At 46.9% G+C, this 24827-nt stretch overlaps 1 protein-coding gene across 2 annotated transcripts in view; it reads left to right on the top strand.

The window, feature by feature from the left end:
• Positions 1 to 24827, top strand: part of PASD1 (PAS domain containing repressor 1) — an 81175-nt gene that overhangs the window by 30639 nt on the left and 25709 nt on the right. Inside the window, exons 3-10 of one of the 2 annotated variants that reach the window (XM_030576103.1) lie at positions 211 to 365; positions 1662 to 1753; positions 3720 to 3809; positions 6948 to 7068; positions 8540 to 8653; positions 10492 to 10610; positions 11634 to 11716; positions 20104 to 20210. In XM_030576103.1, the coding sequence (XP_030431963.1) occupies positions 211 to 365; positions 1662 to 1753; positions 3720 to 3809; positions 6948 to 7068; positions 8540 to 8653; positions 10492 to 10610; positions 11634 to 11716; positions 20104 to 20210 (881 nt within the window). Of the gene's footprint in view, positions 1 to 210; positions 366 to 1661; positions 1754 to 3719; positions 3810 to 6947; positions 7069 to 8539; positions 8654 to 10491; positions 10611 to 11633; positions 11717 to 20103; positions 20211 to 24827 lie in introns of those variants that run through there. The other variant, XM_030576104.1, reaches the window with a different exon arrangement.

Raw genomic sequence — 24827 nt, 5'->3', positions numbered from 1 at the left:
AGCACTCTGGCCCCCATCCAGCAAAGTTTTCAAGCACATGCTTAGCTTTAAGCATAGGAGTAGACCCATTGAAACCGATAGGACTGTTGACGTACTTTCAGATACGCGTGTGCTGTCGTGCTTTGCTGGGCTGGAGCCTCTTAGGACCTTGTGGAATCGAGACAATCACCCCTTGCTTTCCTCAATGGTGTTTGTGTTTTGATTAACCAGGGCATCACGCAACAAATCTGAAAAGAAAAGGCGAGACCAGTTCAATGTCCTCATCAAAGAGCTCTGCACGATGCTGCAGGGTCATGGGCACCCTCTCAAGATGGACAAGTCCACAATATTGCAGAGGACCATTGACTTCTTACAGAAACAGAAAGGTATTGGATCGTGGTCGGCCCGCTTTTCCCACCCTCCAAGGGGTGTGTGAGAATTGCTAAGGGAGTCAGAGAGCAGCTGGCCAGTGCTTTATTTCTGAGGAGAACAGGGACACTGAGCTGCAAAGCAGCACAGTGATGGGAGCGGTGAGCAGAGCAAGGGGTAATAGCCAGAGTCAGCTTCCAGAGGAGGTTGAATTATCTGATGCAGGGTTAAACCACAAAGCACTTGAAAAAGGGTGTGGTTGTAATGTGCAGCTCTAGGCCAGAGCCTAGCAGTGTGTCTAACTACAGAGCTCTAGTCCACTCCTGCCCTCCGTACTCTCTGGCATCTCTTGATTTGCTCTCCCTATCCCTTGCTCCCCACTGTACATTATCTAATTCCCTGCTGCTCTGCCTTCAGTCCTCTTTTCTCTTCCTCATCTCTCCCTCGCTGCTCTGCCAGGTTCTGCGTCCCAGTTCTCCATCTCTCTCATTTCCCAGATGCCCTGGCCCTTGCTGTGTGATCTGTTGCCCATGCTCTCCCCACAACCAGGCTCCCTTTGCACCCGTATCTCTTCCTCCCCATGGCCCCTTTGCTGTTTGCTTTCTCCTGACTCCCAGACCTTTCTTTCATTCTCCTGCTTGCCCACAAACCCCCAAGTCTTATTTTTCCTGAATCTGCCTCCCTGTGTTAATAGGGGAGGGGCACCAGATGACTCGCTTCAGGGCTGTCTCCTGGCTCCTTCACACAGTGTAAGACATGCCCCCAAACAAAGCAGAGTTGGCCAGTGGCTACCAGACCAGGGCAGCAGATGAGCCTTGGGTAGTGTGGGGGAAAGGTATTTCCGTATTCTCTTGCTTGGAGCTTCATGGAGCATGTCAAACACCCAAATGAACAAGGGACAGCTGGCATCTGGCCACACAAGTGCTAAGGGATGCCCCAGGTGGCCGCCTATGTTGCATATAGCACCATGAATTGAGTAATACCCCCTCCTGTGGTCAAATATTGCTGTCTACGATGCCACTGTAAATCTGGAGTAACCCTATGGGCTCTGAGGGGATTACTCTGAGTTTACACTGACTTAACTGACTGCAGAATTTGGGCCCCAATCGTTTTAAAATTATTCTTACACTTCCTTTTCCACCTCCTTATGTCTTCCCCTTTTCTTGATCTTCCCAATGACATTCGCACGATGATGGAGCTGAGACTTCTATGTAAGAGGAGATTATTCCTTGAAAACTCTAGCGCTACCTCAAAAATGAAAAACAATCCAGCTGATGTGGGTCCTGTTGCTTTTCTGATATTTTCTGTTTAAGAAATCACAGCGCAGACCGAGGCCTGTGAGATTAGACAAGACTGGAAGCCTTCGTTTCTTAGCAATGAGGAGTTCACCCAGTTGATGTTAGAGGTAAGAAGAAATGAAAGATTTCTGAGGGTGGGGGAGAGGTACAGGGCCTTTCATCTCTCGGTCATTGCATCTGCTGGCAAGTACCGAGACTACACACCTCGTTCCTGGAGAGCATTGACTGCCGTTAGATTATTACTATTACCGTTATTGTTTGTGTTATGCTCTGGAAGCCTCCGTCCTGGGGCAGGTCCCCATTGTACAACCCAGAATAATAAGATGGTCCCTGCCCCGGACAGAGTTTACAGATGATAAACAGCTTTCTGTTACTATCCACCTGGTCTGGCTTTGAACAGGTGGCAAATCCAGTGTGGGGGAGAAAAAGGTAGGGACCCCCTGCACAGAACAGCCAGCAGAGCTGACAGAGGACAAAAGGTGAATGGACCTGGAGATTGAGCGACTTGCTCCCTCCCAGGTCTAGCCTGAAACCTGTTGGCAGGGCAGGGTGGGAAAGCCCGCACTGCTGTTGCATGCCCTATGCTGTACCTGTTTTGTGCCTAAACAGAGAACGGTGAATCCTACCCCGTTTGCCAGCAATGCCTTTGCATGAAACATGTAGAGGAGAGAAGCCCTGGTTCTCGCTTACAAAAGTTCTTAGCGGGTGGAGACACATCCTGCAGAAGAGCTGAGATTTCTGCCAGCCTTTCTTAGAGAAGGCAGCTTCTGATTCCATGTCGCATACTACTGCGGCTGTGAGTTCTCCCATCCTTTGAAGTCAGTGGCACCAGAATAAGGGTGTATGCTAGGCAGCATTGCAATGTCTTGGTTATTCCTTTTTGTCAGGATGTCATGAGTGACCTCCTTGGAAAAGTCTGTTCATTCTTTCCAGGAGTTGTTCTCACCAGACAAGTTAGTTCATTCGGGTTTAATCAAAATAGACACCAGCCTGAGAGATGGCAGAGGGAGGGGAGTTTGTAATAGCTCTCACTCTTGTGGCCGTATCACAATGTGTACTTGTTTGTTTTTTAGTCACAAAGTTAATCTGTGCTGAGACAGTTTGAGACTTTTATTTTCAAGTCTCTGTTGCTCTTCATGCTTGAGTCAGGGCAGAGTGAGTGAGGAGGAGAGGTGACTGGAGAAGAGGGAATGGAGGATACCTGCACCACCCATCTCTGCTGCCTGTGAACTAAACTACAGAGCATCATTAGCGTTGGCATTGGAAGAGATTGCTTTGTCTGTTGTGCTGACCGGAGATAAAACATTCCTGACCTTGGTAGCTGTCCTAGAAGAATAGAGGCCTGGGCTAGTAATACAGGAAGGAAACACACTGACTCAGAATGAAGGGAAAGAGAACTTCAGCACCAGTGCTGAGTTCTCCGTCATGTAAACTCAAATGCTTCGGGCCTTGGTAACTCAATAGAGTTTACACATGCTGTTTATACATCAGAGATACAGTCATCCAGCAAGGGAGAAGTAGGGGCAGCCATTGTAGATGAGAAAAAACAAACCAAACTAAAGTAAAAAAACCAATCATTTCTGTAATTGGCTATACAGGTGTAAGCAAAATAAAAAACTTTTTAAATCTCATTGGCTTCAGCTATAAATTGGTAAATTATATCTGTCTGTCTGCCGTTTCCATCCTGTGCTCACCATGATGGTATTTGGCATCTGTTAGTCAGGAGGTTAACGATTGCATGACTTGCTACATATAGTTGGAGTCACTGAAGTCAGCAGGATAGTATGGGTGGTGAATGAGGAATTTGACATCCTATATCTTGCTTCATGTTAAATCAAGATTCCGTGGATGCAAAATACAAGTTAAATTAATGCTAATGAGAAAGTAATTAGCTAGAAGGACTCTGAATGAGGCACCATATTTAGTAATTACTTTTATTCTTTCTGTGCTGAACCACTATGGATTTATGTTGGTTGCAGAGTGTTAGAGGCATCACTTTTGAAAAAAATGACTTCTATATTGTATTTGAAGTACAGGTACATTCTTATTTTTCTTCCTGCCTTTTATCATTAGGCATTAGATGGATTCCTCATTGCACTTACCGCTGACGGGATTATTATTTATGTATCTGATAGTGTCTCCTCTCTTCTTGGACATTTACCGGTAAGTTCTAACAACATAACGCTTGCACGTCTGGTTTTTAATTTAGAATGTCCAGATAGTTGCACACCTGAGGGTCAACAACAACATCCCATGGCCGGTGCAGTGTGCACACTCCCCCAGCAAGCTCGGGGATTGTGCACAGAGAGCCCTCACAGAGCTCCTTCTGGGGCTGTGTGATATAGCTGTTCCATCGTCCAGGTGGCCTTGTGCCTACCATGCACAGTCTGACCCTAAGATTGTCATAGAGGAACAAATTCTGCCTCCCCCACTGAAATCAACAGCAGGATTTCCATTGACTTCAGTGGGGTCAGAATTTGGCCCTGTGCAAGAAATAGCTTTCTGACGAAGCATGAGAAGGATATACAGTGTGACTGATATTTGCCCTCATTTCTCAAATGAGGTAAGGAATGGTGCCCGTAGCCTCTGTTTGTCAGAGGGTGGAGATGGATGGCAGGAGAGAGATCACTTGATCATTACCTGTTAGGTTCACTCCCTCTGGGGCACCTGGCATTGGCCACAGTCAGTAGACAGGATACTGGGCTGGATAGACCTTTGGTCTGACCCGATACGGCCGTTCTTACGTTCTTGTGTTCTAAATCATATCTTCCATTCTGGCTAGTAATACTATATATCTGACTAATATCCACTGCCACGTTGCATAGTGGAAGTTGCAGCATTCCCCACATGGAACCTGCTGGGCTGTGAGATGCTTCAGATGCTGGAGAAGCACTGTGTGACTTCGCTTTTACTGAGAAACCCGTCATGTGCTGCAATCCACTCACACAGCTGGTGTAGTCAATTGCCATTCAGTTGTGCTTTGTCATACACAATATTAGCCAGATTGTATCTGTCATGGAGGAGAGAACTACTGGATGAATGCAATGCCTTCCTTGGCTTATGAATCCAGCAGACCCTTAGGAAGTATCCCAACTTGCTCTGAAATCCCTAAGTAATAGATTTTGCATTAGGATCTCTGACTTAGCTTTAAAAAAATGCAGAATCATAGTAGCCACAGCTTTCTGTACATCTGAGGCCACTTATGTGTGTTGTTTATTCCACCAAGTGTCTGGAAAATATTGTGGCCATGGAATGTGCTCTTGATAATGCTATTTTCAAACAATGTACAGATGGTGTGAGGGCTGAATCACCTCACTTTTGATCAAAAGCACATGGGCATCAGATGTGTCTGAGGCCTGAGGTTTCTGGGAAGAATGTGTTGGACTAGTAAGCAACAATCTGGTACAGAAGTTGTTTCTATTCCCTCAAAAGTGTAGTTAGTTCTACTCTTTGGTGCCAAGCATGTGCATATAGGATAGTTTGTCTACCTCTGATTTTTTTTTTTTTGCCATGTGATTGTAAATGCTAGTGTAGAGAGGGCAAAAAGATGTGTTGCCTTGTTAGTTCAGCAGGTCAGAGAAGCTTCAATGAAACCATATTACATTGGCCTATGCACGCCCGTTGACCTCGAAATGCTTTGTGAAATTGGGTTGATTTCACTGGAATTCTGTATCAGAAGAAAACCACAGGAAAACTTTCTGATGATGTTGAAATGATGATTCACCACTGTTGCATCAAAACGTTTTGGTTCTGAATGTCCTTTTTGTTTCTATTTTTAAATGTTGTTGTTATGCTGCATTATGTTATACAAAATATATTTACCAGCTGAAATTGAAACAAAACATTTCAATTGACCTGCAAGCATTTTTTCTTTTTTTTTTTAGAATTTTCCTTCATGGAGAATTTTGAAATGTTCAGGGTTTTTTCCCCAATTTTTGGAATGAAGCCAAAGTTTGAAATCTTGAAATCCTTTGTGAAACAGAACTTCCTTTCTCCGCACTGCTCTAGTTGCTGTTACAAAACTATCGACAAATGCTTGTTTCCTGGAACAAATATGTCTGTAGTGTCAACACTAGAAATTACAATCCCCTTAGTTAATTCAAGAAACTGAAAGCCCTGTGTAGATTCTGGAGTTGACACCTAGCTATGATCTGAAGAGATTTGACTTCAGAAATTCACTCACAAACACTATTAACTTTGAGTTACTGGACAGCTGAATGTGAACTACCTATGAGGGTTGTGCCAACTCACAGTGTGTCTGTGGCTTGATGGAATGCTCAGGTGCTACCCCATTCCTAGCGTAAGCATCTTCCAAACCTCCTCCTTGGTACGCTTTTCCGCAGCTCTGGTGTCAGGGTTTATTGAGGCTTCCCTGGCTTTAATCCTCTGAATGATGGGCAGATCCAGGGGTGCTTAAGTTTCATGGAAGCCTCTCCTCTGGAGTAGCACGAAGTTCCCCTTGTAATTGTTTAGCTCAGCCTCATTTTACTACAGATGTTATGATGTGGATAAACCTTCATTTTTTTTCCATATTGACCATTGATTTTTACACAGACTCCCCTATTTATTTTCGTGGGGAATATCATGTGCAGACTCATGTCAGGATATGGCCACTTCACCTTGACTGGTCCCTTAGAATATGTGCTAACTACTTAGGCTAAACCATCTGCTCGTCCTTGTATTTAGCTTTGACACTCTGAGTACCTTTCACTGACCTGAAGAAGAGCTCTGTGCAGCTAGAAAGCTTGTCTCTCTCACCACCAGAAGTTGGTCCAATAAGAGATATTACCTCACCCAGCTTGTCTCTCTAATATCCTGGGACTGACACAGCTACAACAACACTGCCTGCTTTCTATTTATGTCAGACAAGCAGAGAGTAAGATGAATTTTCCCTGTACAGAAGAAAACACAGGATTAATGTTTCTGCTTATCTAGGTTTAGATTGTAAATTTTCTTCCCTCTCTCATTAGGGGTGTTGTGAGGATAAATACATTAAATGATTGGGAAGTGCTTTGACATCAACTCATGAATAGCAGTATATAAGAAATAGGTATTATTATTATAATTATTACAATCTGTCTTGAGGAAGAAGCGGTGCCTCGAGAACAGCAGAGAGAATGAGAATCACAGCTCCTCTCTCTGTCTTTCATTTAACATTGTCTAATGTAACTTCCTTGTGTTAAGTTGTCCTGTTAAAATGACTGCATCTGCCCACCGTTCTACCCATTGATCAAAGTGTTTGTGCCTCTGGACGGGTTAACGCTGTACTGCTGAACATGACAAAGCATTCTTTTGTATCAGTCAGATTTGGTGGACCAAAATATATTAAACTTTCTGCCTGAGCGGGAACAGAGTGAAGTGTACAAGCTCCTTTCTCCACATGTGCTCATGACAGATCCTGTTGCAGCTGATTTTCTAAACAGTAAGCATCTCTCAAGACTATATTTAAGGGGGAGATTCTAACCGGCAAACGGCTCCCAGGGAGAGTAACGATGCTGGCTTTTCTGTTACATAGTGCCAGTTCTCTTTCACAGGTTTCTAAAACTTCAGCACATCATTAAATTTGGTATTTGCCCTTTGATGTGTCACGTAATCTTTGTTGTTGTTTATTTCTGATCCCAATAGAAAAATGAAATGGATTCATTTCAGTTGACTCCCTTAGATTACTCTCCCGGGGCGAGATTCGGTGGTGAGTCTCTAAGAGGCATGGGTTTCCCAGCCGAGAGGGAGAGTTGGCTTTGGGGGGGGCTTTGTTTCCTTCTGATGTTGAGAGGACTGGAGAGGCCTCGGGTGACTTGTCTGTATTACGGGCCTCAGGACTACTACAGCTCTGCACGCTACAGCCCTGTCCCTAGCCTGCCCCTCCGCTCCCAGCCCTGTCCCCAGCTTGTGAGGGGATCCTCCGGAGTCAGCCTGATGACTGGCTTCCACAGTACCTGTACTGGGGTAGCCCTTCCTCAGACAGATATGGGACCTCTGTATGCTGCTCTTACCCTTTTTGATGTGGCATTAGGGGACCGGGGGGAGGCAGGGTGAGTAAATCACCCTCGTGCAGAGAGCCAGCATATGGCTAAATCAGTCCCCACTTAACTATCATTTAAGCCCTTGAAATAAGACCTACCTGGAATTGTGCTTATCCTGTGCACAGGGGAAATGTCACCCTTGCTGCAGATTATATAATATGAGAAGTTTGTGTCGCTGAATATTCATTTGTATTAGAACCTGATCAAAAGCGCTTTCAAGTCAATAGAAAGTTTCCCAGGGCCTTCAGCCAGCTTCACTGGGGCTAGTGTATCGGGTGGGGCAGTGTGCCTACAGGGAGGGGAGTGATTTCTAAAGCACACTAATGTGTTGCATGCTAATCGGTCTATGTAGCCCCTGCTCGTGTGCACTAAAAGTTCCCTAGTGCCCTTTAACAGGGTGCTCTTTGAGAGTGGTTGTACATTAAAGGGCACCAGGAAACTTTTAGTGGGCACCAGCAGGGTCATGGATCAATTGGTGTGCAACAAGTTAGTGGGCTTTAGAAATCACAAACCTGCCACTCTGCGTAGCCAAGCCCTACGGGACCTTGAGTGCAATCCTGGCCCCACCGATGTCAATAGCAAAGGTCACTTTGAATTCCGTGGACCCAGACTTTCAGCCCTAGTATAGCACTATAAATAGGAGGCTGTAGAGACTAGGGTGGGGGTTACTTTTTCTTAACCTAGCAGACAGATACGTTTCAGTAGTTGCTGTTTATTTACTTTGGGATATCGGGAACATCCCAACAGAATGTGCGCAGATACCACAGAGATGGGGTCTGTATAAAAACCTGGATAGATTAGATAGATGGACTGTGTGAAAGTGCAGACATAGGGACTGTTAAAAATGTTCTTTTCTCTTTCTCGTTTCAGCTGAAAAGCAAATAGAGTTTTGCTGCCATTTAGCAAGAGGAAGCTTAGATCCAAATGAGCCCCTAACATATGAATATGTGAAATTTGTAGTGGATTTTAAATATTTTACTCATGGTAAGTTATTGCTTCAGTCCATGCTGTCTTTCTGCCTCTCTCACTTATCCTCTGTCTTTGACCAGAGCCACCTTAAATGCTTTGCTGCGCTTTAAAATGACATGTAGGCAGCAGAATGGACTGTGCTACTCATGTGCAAAGAGTAATTTTTCATGTGACAGAGCTAGGATTGTCATTGGCTGTAAGGGTGGTGGTGGAATCCTCTGATTGTTTTAGTTGATTTCAATGAGACACTAGCAAATAGTTCAGACGCTACATTTGGCCTGGCGGTGCTACACATTTTTGAAAACAGTCCAGTTCATTCAAAAACAACATAAAATGCTCCGGTTCGCTCAAAATGACACTTGGAAATGTTATTTGTTACCCTCAGTTTGTATAGGATATCTGCAAAACCTTGAATCTTCCAGGATGGTGGATGCAAAAATGGCCATTTCTTGAAAATAAAATAAAATGAAGAGAGAGAGAGGGTTCAGAAATGGCATCAGTCGTTCTTTTTTTCTCCCACTTCCCTTCTGTTCTTCACCTGGTAATTTTAATAGCAGTCATACTTTTTGAAAGCCTGTCATAGCGTGTTCGGTTCTTGCTGCCAGATTCCAGAAGGACCCCTGTTATGAGCCACTCTACATCAACAACCTTGAAACAACCCCTCCTGTCAATCATTTAGAGATATAGGATTTCTATGCTGAATTTAACTGAATGGTGGTATGTGTGTGTTTGCACTGGCACTGATTGCATAAGATGTATGAGAAGTTTAGTTCACCATCCTTCCCATGATAAGCAGCTCAGGAAAGCAAGTGCTTTTTGGTTTACCACTCTCCATAGGGCTGGGCCACATGCATTATTTCTAATTACCAGCATTAGGGCAAAATTCTCCTCACTAAGCCACGCTATGTCTCCATTGCATAGTCTGCATCCATTCCTGGTAGTGAACTTCCTCACATGTCCACGTGGTTTTTCTACATGGAACAAATGCAGAATATGATCCTCTGGATCAGTGTTTCCCAGACTTGGGAATGCCACTTGTGCAGGGAAAGCCCCTGGCGGGCTGGGCCAGTTTGTGTACCTTCTGTGTTTGCAGGTTTGTCCGATTGCAGCTCCCAGTGGCCGCTGTTCGCTGCTCCAGGCCAATGGGAGCTGCTGGAAGCGGCGCAGGCCGAGGGACATACTGCACAAGCGGTGGAACAAGTTTGGGAACCACTGGTCTGGATCAATATCATACATGCAGTGCAGCTAGGAGAAGAGAATTTGGCTAATCCGCTAGTGAATTGTTTGCAAGTAAACAAAGGTTCATGTTTTCTGCTGTTTTGGTCTGACGTGGTAATTAGAGCTGAGATCTACAATGAACAAAGATCATTTTCCCTAGTAGGATTGCTAAAGAGATTTTCCACCTAAGGTAGATAGTTGAAAAAGCATAAACAAAATGCAACAAAAGTAACAAACAAGAAACCAGCAGCTGAATTTCACTGTCTTTGTTTTAATGAACCTTACAGTGCGTCTTGCCTTCTTAAGGTGCTTCCGGCTGGCAGGCTTAGGTTCATACACTTCAGTTGAGCCGAAGCTCTTACAAACAAGTTTTCTGCAAAGCCAAGGATTAGTAGTTGCACCTGTGTAACCTTTCCCATGATTAAGCCAAGAGAGTCTAGATAGAGACAAAGAATCCACCAAATAAGTCTTAAATGATCATCATTTGAACAAGTTTTAGGGGGGGGCATGACTTTGATTGGCTTTGAACTGTGCATAGAAGGAGCTAAATTGTTCAGGTTTGTTGATTACTGTATCTGCCTTAACATTTTGTTCTTGAAATGCTAATTGGCTTGTGTTTTGATGTGTTTCTCTAGTGCCTACACCCTCCTGCAATGGCTTTGAATCAGCTATTGCAAGAGCATTCAGGTCAGCCACAGAAGAACAGATTTGCCTCGTAGCAACTGTTCGTCTTGTTACGCCGCAGTTTTTAAAGGTGAGAGCCCTCGGGTCGTGTTTCCCTTTTTACACCAGGGATCTGCAGTCGATTTTAAAAGATGATGCTTTCACCACAAGCGGAGTTAATGGTTATTCAAGTCTGGTCATTCCAAAAGGAGAAATCTTGCAAAGGGGCCTTAAGTCCTGCACTTTGAGAGCTGGGCAGTGAACTATTCAGAGCGGAGGACCTGGGGATGAGTGATGGTGCTGTTTCATTTTGGGATGCGAGTTAGCGTCTAAAGTTTGCTTAAGAATAGCGGAGAACGAAACAGGTTCTCTAAGCATTATTGATTGCATTGCCTAGCAAGTGCAGAACTGCGTTTGAGAACCATTGATGATAGCATTAGAGGGGCATCCTTGAGCCGTATGTTCAAGAAGTTACACGGAAACACGGTTTCCAGCTGAACCCCTGGAAAAGCTGTATCTCAGAAAGAAACTTGCCAAACTCACTGACTGTGTAAGAATACTGCCTGCTCTTTTCTCACCATGGGAGCCAGACTTTTATAACCTACTGTTTATCCACAGAAGGGCACTATGTACATAATAATTCAGTTGTGGCCCATTCACTGCCAGAGTGTTAGTTAGCAAAGAAATAATCTGCACCATTGGTTTATTTATTTATTTATTTATTTATTTGTATTAAAATAGCACTTAGGAGTGAATCAGGACCCCATTGTGCAAGGTGCTGTCAAACACAGAACAAGCAGACGGTCCCTGCCCTAAGGAGCTTACAATCTGCTAGACCTTGGCATTGACGTCCTTACTCAGAGAACTCTCATCTAAAGGCTGGTGTATGCTGCAATGTTAGGTTGACCTGGCTGTGTCACTCAGGGGTGTGAAAAACGCACTCCCTGAGAGACGTAGCTAGACTGACCGAAGTCCTGGAGTAGACACTGCTAGGACGGCGGAAGAATATGTCAGTTTATTCTCCAAAGAGTCCTTGTACGTGTTATCAAGCTGTTTTGTCCCACAAGCCATTTTCTTTAGAGTTTAATACTAAAATGCGCCCACTGTTCTGCAGGAGCTGTGCAACATTGAAGAGCCATGTGAAGAATTCACATCAAGACACAGTTTGGAGTGGAAGTTTTTATTCTTGGACCACAGGTGAGGAGGTTGTTTTTCAGATATAAATACAACATGTGGTGATTGAAGAATACACAAACCATGGTTTAGAAAAGGAAAACTGTCCAGTAAATGGATCTGAGCCCCCAAGCAGAATATTTCACATTAAATTAGAACACGAAGGTGACACAGATCAAAGCCTACACTTCACGCCTCCTTAAAAGCTTTGCTCTCTTTCATAAATAAGGGCAGTAAGAATCTTTGTTCGCCTTCCATTAATGTGAGCTGGAAATACAGCACATATAAAAATGTCCAGGCTCATTTTGGTACTAAATAAGTTATTAATATAGAACTGTAGCAAGGGGGCCCTACTCCCCCACGCTCCTGAGGAGAACAGGCCAGAAAGGGCGTGGCCATGGGCGGAGCCCCCACCGCCTGTCCCCGCCCCCTGGAAGTCAAGGGGCGGGACAGGAAGTGCAAAAGCCCGGCCCCAGTGCTCAGTTAGGAAGAGGCTGCCAGAGAAGGCAGACGCTAGGGCCCGAGCTCCCGCTGGGCCCGGCCTACCCCTTGCCCGGTACCCGGAGGGGTACTGGCCTGACCTCCCCTGGGGCCAGTACTCAGAGGAGCCGACTGAGCGGTCCGACGCTCGGCCTGTGGAGGAGCTGCCTGGACCTCCCGACGCCCGGTACGCCGAGGACTGGACTGGACCTCCCAGCGCCCGGTACCTCGAGGAGTGGATCGGACCGCACGACGCCCGATACCCCAAGGAGTGGACCGGACCTCCCGACCCCCGATACCCCGACGAGTGGACTGGACCTCCCGACGCCCGGTACGCCGAGGACTGGACTGGACCTCCCAGCGCCCGGTACCTCGAGGAGCGGATCGGACCGCACGACGCCCGATACCCCAAGGAGTGGACCGGACCTCCCAACCCCCGATACCCCGACGAGTGGACTGAACCTCCCGACGCCCGGTACGCTGAGGACTGGACTGGACCTCCCAGCGCCCGGTACCTCGAGGAGCGGATCGGACCGCACGACACCCGATACCCCGAGGAGTGGACCGGACCTCCCGACCCCCGATACCCCGAGGAGTGGACTGGACCTCCTGACCCCCGATACCCCGACGAGTGGACTGGACCTCCCGACCCCCGATACCCGATGAGTGGACTGGACCTCCCGACCCCCGATACCCCGACGAGTGGACTGGACCTCCCGACCCCCGATACCCGACGAGTGGACTGGACCTCCCGACACCCGGTACCCCGAGGAGTGGACTGGACCTCCCGATCCCTGATACCCCGATGAGTGGACTGGACCTCCCGACACCCGGTACCCCGAGGAGTGGACTGGACCTCCCGACCCCCGATACCTCGAGGAGTGGATCGGACCTCCCGACTCCCGATACTCCGAGGAGTGGATCGGACCTCCCGACTCCCGATACCCCGAGGAGTGGACTGGACCTCCCGACTCCCGATACCCCGAGGAGTGGACTGGACCTCCCGACACCCAGTACCCCGAGGAGTGGATCGGACCTCCCGACCCCCGATACCCCGAGGAGTGGACTGGACCTCCCGACCCCCGATACCTCGAGGAGTGGACTGGACCTCCCAACACCCAGTACCCCGAGGAGTGGATCGGACCTCCCGACCCCCGATACCCCGAGGAGTGGACTGGACCTCCCGACCCCCGATACCTCGAGGAGTGGACTGGACCTCCCAACACCCAGTACCCCGAGGAGTGGATCGGACCTCCCGACTCCCGATACCCCGAGGAGTGGACTGGACCTCCCGACCCCCGATACCTCGAGGAGTGGACTGGACCTCCCAACACCCAGTACCCCGAGGAGTGGATCGGACCTCCCGACTCCCGATACCCCGAGGAGTGGACTGGACCTCCCAACACCCAGTACCCCGAGGAGTGGATCGGACCTCCCGACTCCCGATACCCCGAGGAGTGAACTGGACCTCCCGACCCCCGATACCTCGAGGAGTGGACTGGACCTCCCAACACCCAGTACCCCGAGGAGTGGATCGGACCTCCCGACTCCCGATACCCCGAGGAGTGGACTGGACCTCCCGACCCCCGATACCCCGAGGAGTGGATCGGACCTCCTGACCCCTGATACCCCGACGAGTGGACTGGACCTCCCAACGCCAGACACCCTGAGGAACCCATGATCTGGGACCCCCAGGACTACGCTGGCAGAGGGCAGGTACCCAGTGAGGGGGAGGTTGGAAGTGGCCCGGGGGCAGCCGACCCCAATCAGGCTGCAGACTCACCTGAGCCGATGGCAGTGTGTTTCGGTCAGGATCCCCCACTGACCACTAGTGGTGTTGACTGCTACTAGGGCCCCGGGCTGGAACGCAGTGGAGTGGGAGGGCCTGTGTTCCCCCTGCCAACCCTTCAAGGGTGGCAGACTCCCCCTCCCCTGACCGGTGGAAGCCATATACTGTTCCCCTGTGCTCAGCCCCGCTGACGAGGCCTGAGCCTAGACTGTGTGTGTTGCCCCGCCCTGCCTAAGGGCCTGGGCCACTTGCAAACTGTTGTGGGTTCACTCCATCCCGCAGCAAGGGACGGGCCCTGAGTCGATGACGCGCGGTGGGCCGGTGTGGCTCCCCTCCGCCCGCAAGGAGGGTTGAGCCCCGGCACCACTCTACTACAAGAACCATGTGGGCCATATTCTCATCTAGTGTAAATTGACAGAACTCCATTGATTTCAGTTGGCAGCAGCTGAGAATCTGACTCTGTTCTTTGCCCTGTTGATTTCCATCTTGATATAGAATTAAAGGTGTTTTTTTTAGAAAAGAAACAAATTAAAAGACTGGATAGTTGTAATGATTGACTTATTTTGACTAAATGGAGATAAGATACTACTTGGGAGTGAAATAGACTGGAGATCACTTGATAAAACTTTTTTAATTATAAAAGGGCAGGTGTCCTTCAATAAAAAGCATAGACCCTTTGTACTTTTGCATATTTGTGTGTGTGCATGAATACCTAGCAGTATTACACACGTTCCCTTCTTTCGTAATGCGCAATAGTACTATCTTTGGAGAGCGCAAACTCTAGCCATGTACTTACCACTGCAAAGACCAGGCTGAGAAATCAAATTCCTTTGCTGAATGCTTATTTTCTGAAGAAATCCAAATATCACCCTGTCCATTCAGAGAGAGAGAGAGAGAAGATATTGCAAGAAATGAAAATGAAATTAATATATTAATCAGAATAACTACACTGGAAATCCTATCTTGAGGTGCTGATGAGAAACCACTTGTGCTGTTACTCATGCTCTCTAGGTCTGGTTAATGTAACTTTATCTGAATTGAAATCAGTATATGCAGTAGCCTAAATTTTTAAAAGTGGATGTCTAAGGTTAGGCTAAGCCAATATTGAGATATCGAAAGCAGTGACCTGGTTCTCAAGGGGCCAAGCACCCAGCAACTTCTGTGAGGAAAGCTCCCAGGAGCCGGCTGGGAGCTTTATTGAAATATATCCAAGTGCCTTGTGATGAACCTGGGATGTGACTCGGAGAGGAATTCTTCTACTCCAGTCCTTGTGATATCTCCTGTGAGGAAACTATTGTTCCTGAGCGTAAATTAAGCTAACATAGTCTTTTAGCTGGTGTGTACTGCAGTGCCTGATGTAAGCAGTGAACTTGGAGCTAGGAGCGTGCTTTCACTCATTCAATCATTGGTTCAATGCACAATTTAATAGAATAGTAGGGGCACCCTGAATCTTTCATAGAATGTTTTCAGCTATTTCTCAGTGATCATTTTCCATGTTTGCGGGCTGATCCTGAAAAGTGCTGAGAACATAGGAGTAGCTGGTGCTGAGCTCTACTCAGAATCAGGGCCTCATTCGCTCAGACCTAGCATCTACGATGGAGCGCAGAAGCAGGTTAGGACAGTTCTACTGAGCTACATAAACATCGACCAACTAGAGACACCTGGAGCCTGAAACTACATATAGATGTCATTTAAGGGAAAAAACAAATAGGATGCTTTTATATTGGTCTGTTTCTGTTCCATATTCTACTCCTTCCTCCATCGTTCATTGCTCAATTACAGTGTTGCTATAGTATCTTCCCCTGCAATCCCTGCACTTCAGTGATAACTTGAAGTCCATCTCTTTAGCTTTTCATGCTGCATGCAGTCATTGATCTCCTACTCAGAAAACTTGAACAGTTCCTTTAGCACAGGGAATTGCAGTGACTAAGCTAGCTAAAATCTTCAGATTGCTCCTTCCCCAGTCCCAGGTTAGAAGCATTTTGTGGTTACATTCTCAAATAAAGAATCAGTTCCTCTAAATTATGATGACATATCTGAAAGCACTGCACTTTCCTGAGCTGCTTAAAATGTTTGTCTGGCATTCATCTGAAAGACATTATTGTCATGAAGATAAGTGTGTTAATACAGACCCAAAAGATACTGGCTTGGTTGCGTAGACAGACAGAAATAAAAGTCAGTTTAATAAATACACGTTCTGTCACATTTAACAGAAATCTGGGTCAGATTAAAAAAAGGGAGCACAGTGCTCTGTAAAAGATATTTTGGGTAAATATGACTGTGCTGTTTGTATTATGGTAGGGTCCACTAGGCACTTTCCCCAGCTGTCCCAAAGAACTCACGATCAGAGAATGCTGACATTTGCTTCTCACAGATAATTAATGATGTAGGAGCAGGTTTCCGGAAGTGCTGAGCACCCATGCTGAGAGCTTCTGCTGCCTCCCTGTGTCCACAAGAGACCATTATGGCATCCTGGTGTAAGGGTCCTTGGCCACCCCTCTTTTACCCCAACCAACCTCCTTTTGCAGGTGCAGGGAGTGTGTAAGTTGTGACAGCCCTGCAGCCCTGGGTGATCCACCCATGGCTGGCTATGCTGTACTTGAAACCAGTTAGTGTTGCTAGAGTAGTGCAAATTGTCCCTGAAACGGAGGAGAATCTAGCTTTGTTTACTTGTGTCAAGTGGATGTGCATTTGGTGTGGTACTCTGTCCCCCTCTAGTGGTGGCTAGGCTGAATCTAGTGGTTGATGGCATTTAGCTCAGGCAGTAGAGCAGAGGTCGGCAACCTCTCAGAAGGGGTGTGCCGAGTCTTCATTTATTCACTCTGATTTAAGGTTTCGTGTGCCAGTCATACATTTGAACGTTTTTAGAAGGTCTCTTTCTATAAGTCTATAATAGATAACTAAACTATTGTTGTATGTAAAGTAAATAAGGTTTTTTAAATGTTTAAGAAGCTTCATTTACAATAAATTAAAATGCAGAGCCCCCGAGACCAGTGGCCAGAACCCAGGCAGTGTGGGCAACTCTGAAAATCAGCTCGCGTGCTGCCTTTGGCATATGTGCCATAGGTTGCCTACCCCTGCAGTAGAGGCTCATGCATTAAGATCCTGAGATACCAGGTTCAATTCCCACTGCTGACAGCCACAGTGTTATGCTTCACACCCGATCAGAAAGCTCCAACATTGCTTAAAGGTGGTAGCTGCATTTAGTTTGCTGTGTTGGCTCATCAGCAGAAGCTATTTATCTCTTAGGGCCAAATCTATCCTCCCTTGTGCCAGTGCAACCATTCATTGGGAGGAACTGAGAGAAAACTGTGACCCTTACTCGTTTTCTGTTTCATTTCATCTATTTCATTAACATATTAAAAATAGCCCCAAACTTCAAAATCTGAAACAGTAAAATCCCAACTAGCGCCATAGTCTACTTCTGCCTTGGGAGTGTCCCATATAATGGGCTGCAGCCCACTGTCAAGATCAGTGTGAGGTTTGCCATTGATTTCATTGTGAACAGGACTGGACCCATGAAGAATGTAGCTGTGCTGTGCTATTGTGTGGCTTGCTCTGCTATCTACATGAGTGTTTGTATCGCTTCATGAATGTTCTAATTTAGAACCATATCAGATGAAGTTATTCTGGCTATTCCATTTCCAGTACTGGTTTGCATTCTAGAGTACATGTCCTACTGATAGTCCCCTGTTAGTGGCAGCATCCTCAGAGATTCGGCTCCTTCCTTGACATTTTTGCCTTTCAGATGTAGGCAGTTACCATGTCACATGCCCACCTGGCGACCTCATCTTTTAATTGGCACTTAGCCAGCCTGCACCAATGTAGCGGTTGTAATCTTTTCTCATAAATCTTAGTTAGGTTTGTTTCTGTTCTCTGAACTCTTTCTAAATCTGTTTGACCATGTGGTGTCCAGAAATGAATGCAATATTGCACTAGAGCTGTATCATGCATCGACCAAGACTGGATCTTTTTCTAGAAGTTACGTTATAGCTCAAAGAGAAGTTTCGGGTTTGGTGCAGAAATTACTGTACCATGGCCAGTGTTTTGCAGAAGGTCAGATTAAGTGGTCATACAGGTCCCATCTGACCTTAGAATGTCTGACTCCAGAGAGAGCCCAGTCCAATGCCACGAGAGTCAATGGGAATCTTTCAGTGGGCATGGATCAGGCCCAGAGAGAGGGTTTCCTTCCTGGTTTCATGATGCTGGGCATACAGCCCAAATTCACACGTGCCTTTTTCATGTCCTGTTGCACTGCAAACTCCTATTGACAGGGTGCTGTCCAGGGCTGGCTCTAGCTTTTTTGCCACTCCAAGCGGTGAAAAAAAAGAAAAGAAAAAAAAACATTGAACTCCCGCCAAAGTGCCGCCGAAGAAGAAGAGACAGAGTGAAGGACCTGCCACAGAAGTGCTGCCGAAGACCCGGACCAGCCGCCCTAATACCGGACGGAGTGCCACCCTTTTCTTTTGGCCGCCCCAGGCACCTGCTTTCTTCGCTGGTGCCTGGAGCCGCCCCTGGTGCTGTTCACTGTTTCCCAGGATTCTCCCTCTTTTAAATACAGAATCTCTGTTTTGGATTATTCCACCTCCCCACCCCCAGCGGATTAGCTTGAGTTTTCCTCAGCTGAATCCATTTTGTTATTTCATGCCCATATTTCAAGCATATTTTATGGTCCCCTGGTAGCACTGGCCTTCCATAAAATGGTACTAAGACACACCAAAGCAAAGGAAGCATAGAGGAGAATGTGCCTGTCTTTTTATGCCTTCAGCCTGTTCCTGTGCAGTTTAATTTTAAAACATGAACTACGCTGGGAATATATTGCCGCATTTACTCTAGAGGAGTGAACTGAAAATGCGGTAGGTAAACTGTGCCGCTCTTCGTAGTGTCATCACACCCAACAGCCAAGTCAAATGGACAGTGAAGCAAAGAGAGGGGCAAGAAGCCAGATAAACACAATATGGCCAAATGTTGCCTTCCAAAGCAGATGTGGTGTTCCCACTGAAGTAACTGGGAGTTGCACATACGCAGCCGAGGGCAGAATCAGGCCTATTCTTAAGTGCAATAGGTGTAATAATTATATCTTCGTTCCCGACTCGCAGTGTTGTGTGATGCTAATTATTTCCCAGGAGTTACTGTGACCTTGTTCTCTTGCGGTTTGTTTATCACTTCAATATTGTAATTGCGCCTTTTTAAAAAGTTCTCATTTTCAGCTCAAAAAGCTGTAACTTAGTATTGGATTTCTAAATGGTGACTTGGAATTGGAAACTTGGCCCTTGTTTGGTTTCCTCCATTCCCTGTTCATCTGCCATAGACATCAGAGACCTGGAGATCAGCTCGACGTCTGTCTAAAGGAAAAGCTTTATTCTATAGAATGCACCAAAATCATTTTGCTGGTTTCAGTTCCCCAAGCTGTGCCATGGGAATAGATTACTTCTCTTTTACCCAAGCATGTCCCTACATCCACCGGAGAGTCCTGATTAGGGCTTCTCTACATGAACACTTAGATTGTGACAATCTGGAGTGTGAATCTACCCCATGCTAGTCTGCTGCACACTAAGTGTCCATGCCGCTGGGCATTAAAAGTTCCCTAGTACGTTTAATCTGTGCTTATTGCAAAGCAAGGTAGATCAAAGCACGCTATGGGACTTGGATTGCACGTCAGCAGGATCCACATGGAGAGTTGATGCACGGCAGGCTAGTGCGGGGTAGATTTATGCACCGGTTTGCCACATACTAAGTGTTCATGTAGGCAAGCCCTTACTATTTCTTCTACAGTTCCTCCCCAGATGACATTTGCACCCAGCCTACTGGATAATTTTACACAGTCTCCAGTGTATTATGCACATGAACATCCATAGTATTTCTTAACCTAACAAACATGATTAATGAATGAGTCACTTGCACACATACTGCTTTTCCATACACCCACATAATGAATAGACCAGGAAACAATAAAGATACCTCCTCATTTACTCAGTTTTGACATGCTTGTCTTTATTTCTCCTTCTGATACAAACAAAAACCCAATATCACTCCCAGCTTTCTGGCAAGGAGATATTTGGTTTTTAGTTTGCTAAAGATCTGCCAAATGGTCATCACATCAGGTTTTGTATTTACATCTTTCTCTTTGCTTTTATTCTAGGGCCCCACCTATTATAGGTTATTTACCCTTTGAGGTTCTGGGAACGTCAGGTTATGATTATTACCACGCTGATGACCTGGAGCTTCTCGCTAGGTGCCATGAACACTGTAAGTTCCTTTCCCATTGCTTGCAGGGAACTGACAACATGAGCTTATGAGACTTGTGAAAAAATGTGTATGTTTATTAGGGAAATTCTTCTCTATTCCTGTAAAATATGGCTCGGTTCCTGCCTAACGAGGGAAGATGAATCCCTAGGAATCCATTATTTTATCAGGGCAAGTTTTATCAATGAGAATTTCCCAAACGGGCAGATCTCTGTTGTGTTTGGGTGCTGGAAGTGAGTTGCCCTAACATTGGTTACACTGCAACACTGGAAGTCAGAGCTCTTGCCCTTCGTTCCTGGCTCTGCTGTTGTGTTGCTGTGCGAACAACCCTGATTCTTGGCATGCATCCGATGAAGTGGAGTTTAGCCCACAAAAGCTTATGCCCAAATAAATGTGTTAGTCTCTAAGGTGCCACAAGGACTCCTCATTCTTTTTGCTGATACAGACTAACATGGCTACCACTCTGAAACTTGATTCTTGGGTTTTTGCTGATCATCACAGCTGTTGAACACTCTCCATTCCCATTGTCCTCCATGGGACCAGATGTACTTAGCACCTCTGGAAAACAGGCTATAATTAAGTTCTGAAGCAGGTTATAATTAAGTTCTTTGTGCCTAGATTACCCATCTGTAAAATAAGCGTAATAGCACCACCTCATTAAGTTGTTGTGATACTTAATTACTTGCTATTTGTCAAATGCTTCTGCCATACTCAGATGGTTTCTCCAGATTCCCTGTGTACAGATTCCCTGTTGGCTCAAACGGGTAGTATCTGTCTGTCAGTCTGTCTCTCAAATCAATCCGAGAGGAAGGGGTAGTTTTATCAAAAGTGCAAAAGAACTAACTCCATAGGGCGGGGGGTGGCCAAACTGCAGTTTGTAAGTCACATGCTGCTCTTTTACTGCTAAAGTCTGGCTCCCATTGCTTCCCCATGTCCTCCCTTCTCCACCTACCAGACTGGGGCAGAAGGGAAGCTCAGGCTTCTGCCCTGCAGCGGAGTGGTGGGGCTAGGGGCTTCTGCCAGATATGACTCTTCTGCCGCCCCCCCCCCAACAGCTTGAGTCATGCCCCACCAGGCACACTTCCCTTCAGCTGGTAGCTCCCCATGGAGAACCAGCTGCAAACAGCTGGGAGCTGCAGGAAGGGGCTGCTGCTCCGTGCTGTTTGCTGCTGCCTCTCCCCATGGCCGCAGCTCCCAGCTTGCCTGCTCCAGCAGCTGCCATGCAGGGGGGAGACCCGGTGGCACCATGTGATCAAGCAGGGCCAGCAAATCCCTTGGCAAAAATCTCAGGGGGGGTGTGACCCCATGTTCCCTCTCTCCCTCCCCCCATGCATCCCCTCTGGCTCCTGCCCAGCGGGATGGGGGGTTTCGGGGCTTCAGCCCCATGAGGCACAGCTGCCAGGGCTCGGGGCTTCAGCGGGAGTGGGGCTTAAGGTCTGAGCCCCAGCAAGTGCACCCCGGCTCTCGAACGTCTGAAGATTGTTGTATGGACGGTCAGTAACTTTGGCCACCCTGCTAGGTATAGTTGTACAATAAGGAACTAATGCAGGTGTATGTGTAACCCCTGCCCTCTGCTGGATAGAATCAGAACTGCTCAATGGTGTGTCACAGTCCTATATTGCTATAGGGCCAAACTGTCTTCATAGCTAAAGCAGAATCAGATTTTATCCAGCAGAGGGCTGTCTCTCTTGGAAACATCCATGGGAGGGGTGGGTGGAAGAATAAAACCTCCCTGAACTTTCATCCTGGAGTTTTCCTGGGACAGTTTTGAGGTTCCCTGACAGATTATGTGGATCCCAGGGGATCTGCAGCTACCCATTGTCATCTGGGTGGAAGCTCTGTGTCTGCACTAACTCTGGAACCACTAGCCAGCTCCCAGGTGATATGGCTTCATTGGCAAGATATGGGCAGCTTCTGGCTGGATACCCTGTGGTGCTCATTCCCACCCAGCTTCAGATCTCTGACCCCACAGAGGACTATCTGGGGTTGGAGATGAGAGAGTTGGTGCTGAATAGGCAGGGGCAGATGCTGCCCCACTCCATATCCTGCACAAGAAGATTAACTTAGAAAGTCTTCCTTGCACTGATAACTCTGGGGAACAATCAGGCCCCATGTGTATGCGAATGTGCCATGTGTGAATGTGCCATTTATTGGGGCAATAAGGTAACAAGAATCAAATGGAGCTCTGCGGTTGAGTTGCCATGGCTCCTGTATCACACTTCAGGGCAACTGCACCTGTATTCCCACTACGTGGTCCAGCAAAGGCACCCACATAGGCTTCTGGCTCCCCAGCTCTCACCTCTGATGAGCGGAGACATGCATCTGTCTTCCTCCCGACTGAGGTATTTCCAAGCTTTGTGAATTCCCCACTAAGTCCGACCACCTAAGCAGGCCTCCTTTGCCTTCTCCTCAGAGGCTGTAAACAGCATAATTGCCCACAGTTAAGTTACCTGACAGCCCTTTGTAAGCAAGCACATTTATTCTTAAGGTAAAAGCAGTACAGAGAAAACATTAAAAACAATAAAAGAACCTACATGCATGCTAATAAGCTTGCTAGAGATCATCCCAACTCTACCTAGGGCTCTGACAGGGGGGTCAGTCCTTCAGTTAGCACATAGATGGTTTCTGTGTTTACACATTCGTGATACCTTTTGCTCAGAATAAGAACACCCAGGAATCTGAGTCACTCCTTTATCCAGCCTCGGTCTTTCATCTGGGAATAAGTAATTAATAGACAATGGGTTTCTCCTCAGGGCATAGCTTCAAAAGGGTTGGGTCCAGAGCTGGAAATTTGCATTTCCCTCCTCTGAAATATTTCCTGGGAAACCCCAAGCAACTTTGTTTATCCCAAACTTTCCTTCTTCTCTGGCCCATTGTTTAAAAGAGTCCTTTGACGCTCAAGGATTTACATTAATCATGTCTCCACCCTGGAGATGTTCCATGCAATCCCACAATAGTACATAAACATTTGCATTTTTAATGCAATAGACGCTACATAAACTGAATTCAGTAAGGTTTGTCCAGGATATTTCAGGAAATTGTCATGTATGTCACACACTGGTATTATTGGTTACATTTCGTGACCTGTAATAGGGTGTGCTGAATGTTCTCATTAGCCAGATTAGGAAGAACACTCAACCTGCTGCTGTCTACCCAGTGGTTTGCTTTTAAGTTCTTCAGGAACCATTCATACCATGCCTGACTTGCTCCATGCTGGTGTTACTACAGATCTCACTGAAGCTTGGACCTACTCTAAGGAGGGGCTGGGAGGTGGCATTAAGTAAATGTGGTTGTTTTACTACATACTGTGGGATTGGAAAGCTTCTCTGGTATTGTTTTATGACCCCATATTTTTTTAATTTCATCTGAACCTGAAGCCTATAGGCACCTGAACCCCTATAAACCAGCTCTGTTCTCCAGCTGGGTTGTGCAGGTGCTGGGCACATGCTCAGCTACCCCGTTGGAGCCAGCCAACCAGGACGTGAATGCACACTGTAGGTTTTAAGTTCCTTCTTAAGCACTCAGTTGCCCTTCTGCTCTCATCAAGACGGAGCATTATATGCAACACTTGTAGCTTCCATGGGGGCTTATCCATGCATGACAGCCATGAGCCTCACACTGTAGTGTCCAAAAGGTGCATTTTTGACTTCTCTAGCATTAAAGGCTGTATACATAGGCACCAGCTTTCTCCAGGCCTGGGGGGTGCTGAACCCCCTGCTCCACCCCGACCCTTTCCCCCACCTGATCCCTTCCCCCAAGCCTCCACCCCCATCCTGCCTCTTCCCACCCCTCCCCTCCCCCAGGCTCAGCCCCCATCGCATCCCTTCCCCCAAGGCCCCCCTCCACCTCTTTCTCATCCAGTCCTGTCCCCTCCCCCCAGTGTATCCCATCCCTTCCCTCCCAGAGCCTCCAGCACTCTGTGAAACAGCTGATTGTGGCGGGCAGTAGGCGCTGGGAGCCAAGGGGAGGTGCTGATCAGTGGGGAAGCAGGTGGGCAGGAGGCACTGGGAAGTGAGGGGGAAGCTGGCTGCCAGTGAGTGCTAAGCACCCACTCATTTTTTCTGTGGGTGCTCCAGCCCCAGAGCATCTATGGAGTCGGCACCTATGGCTGTGTATGTAATACAGTATTGGTGGGTGGGTGGGTGACACCTTTGAGTACTATAGACCCAAGACTGTAGATGCAGTTATAGACTTTGGAATCGAGTCAGCTTCAAATGGTGAGTTAAGAGTAGTTTCAGGTACTGCAGGTGCATCTCGCTCCCCCGCACCCCGGCCTTATCTTGTGCTTTTACATCCAGTTTGTTCTTTCCTCTTGCTATGCAAAAGACCCAAACCGACAACAGGGGCCCAAGTGCTTGGCTGAGTACACAGAGGAAACAGTGAAAATGACTACACACAAATTGTGTCAAACGCATGAAGGAAATGAACTGAAAGAATAGAGAGACTTGTTTGGTCCAATCTCTAGCAGCTGAAATAATCTTTGGTGCTATCTGGAACAGTAGTAGGTAGAAAAATCCCATTCAGACAGAGGTGTGATTTTAAATAGACAATGTCCTTTTATTACTATGCGCTTGCAGTCAAGGGCTATGGCCTCCCACTTTTTACCAGCCATAAGGGCGA

This window comes from Gopherus evgoodei, chromosome 9 (assembly GCF_007399415.2).
Source record: "Gopherus evgoodei ecotype Sinaloan lineage chromosome 9, rGopEvg1_v1.p, whole genome shotgun sequence".
Taxonomy (NCBI): domain Eukaryota; kingdom Metazoa; phylum Chordata; order Testudines; family Testudinidae; genus Gopherus; species Gopherus evgoodei.
The sequence above is the reverse complement of the archived record's forward strand: the minus strand, read 5'-3'. Positions and strand labels throughout refer to the sequence as shown.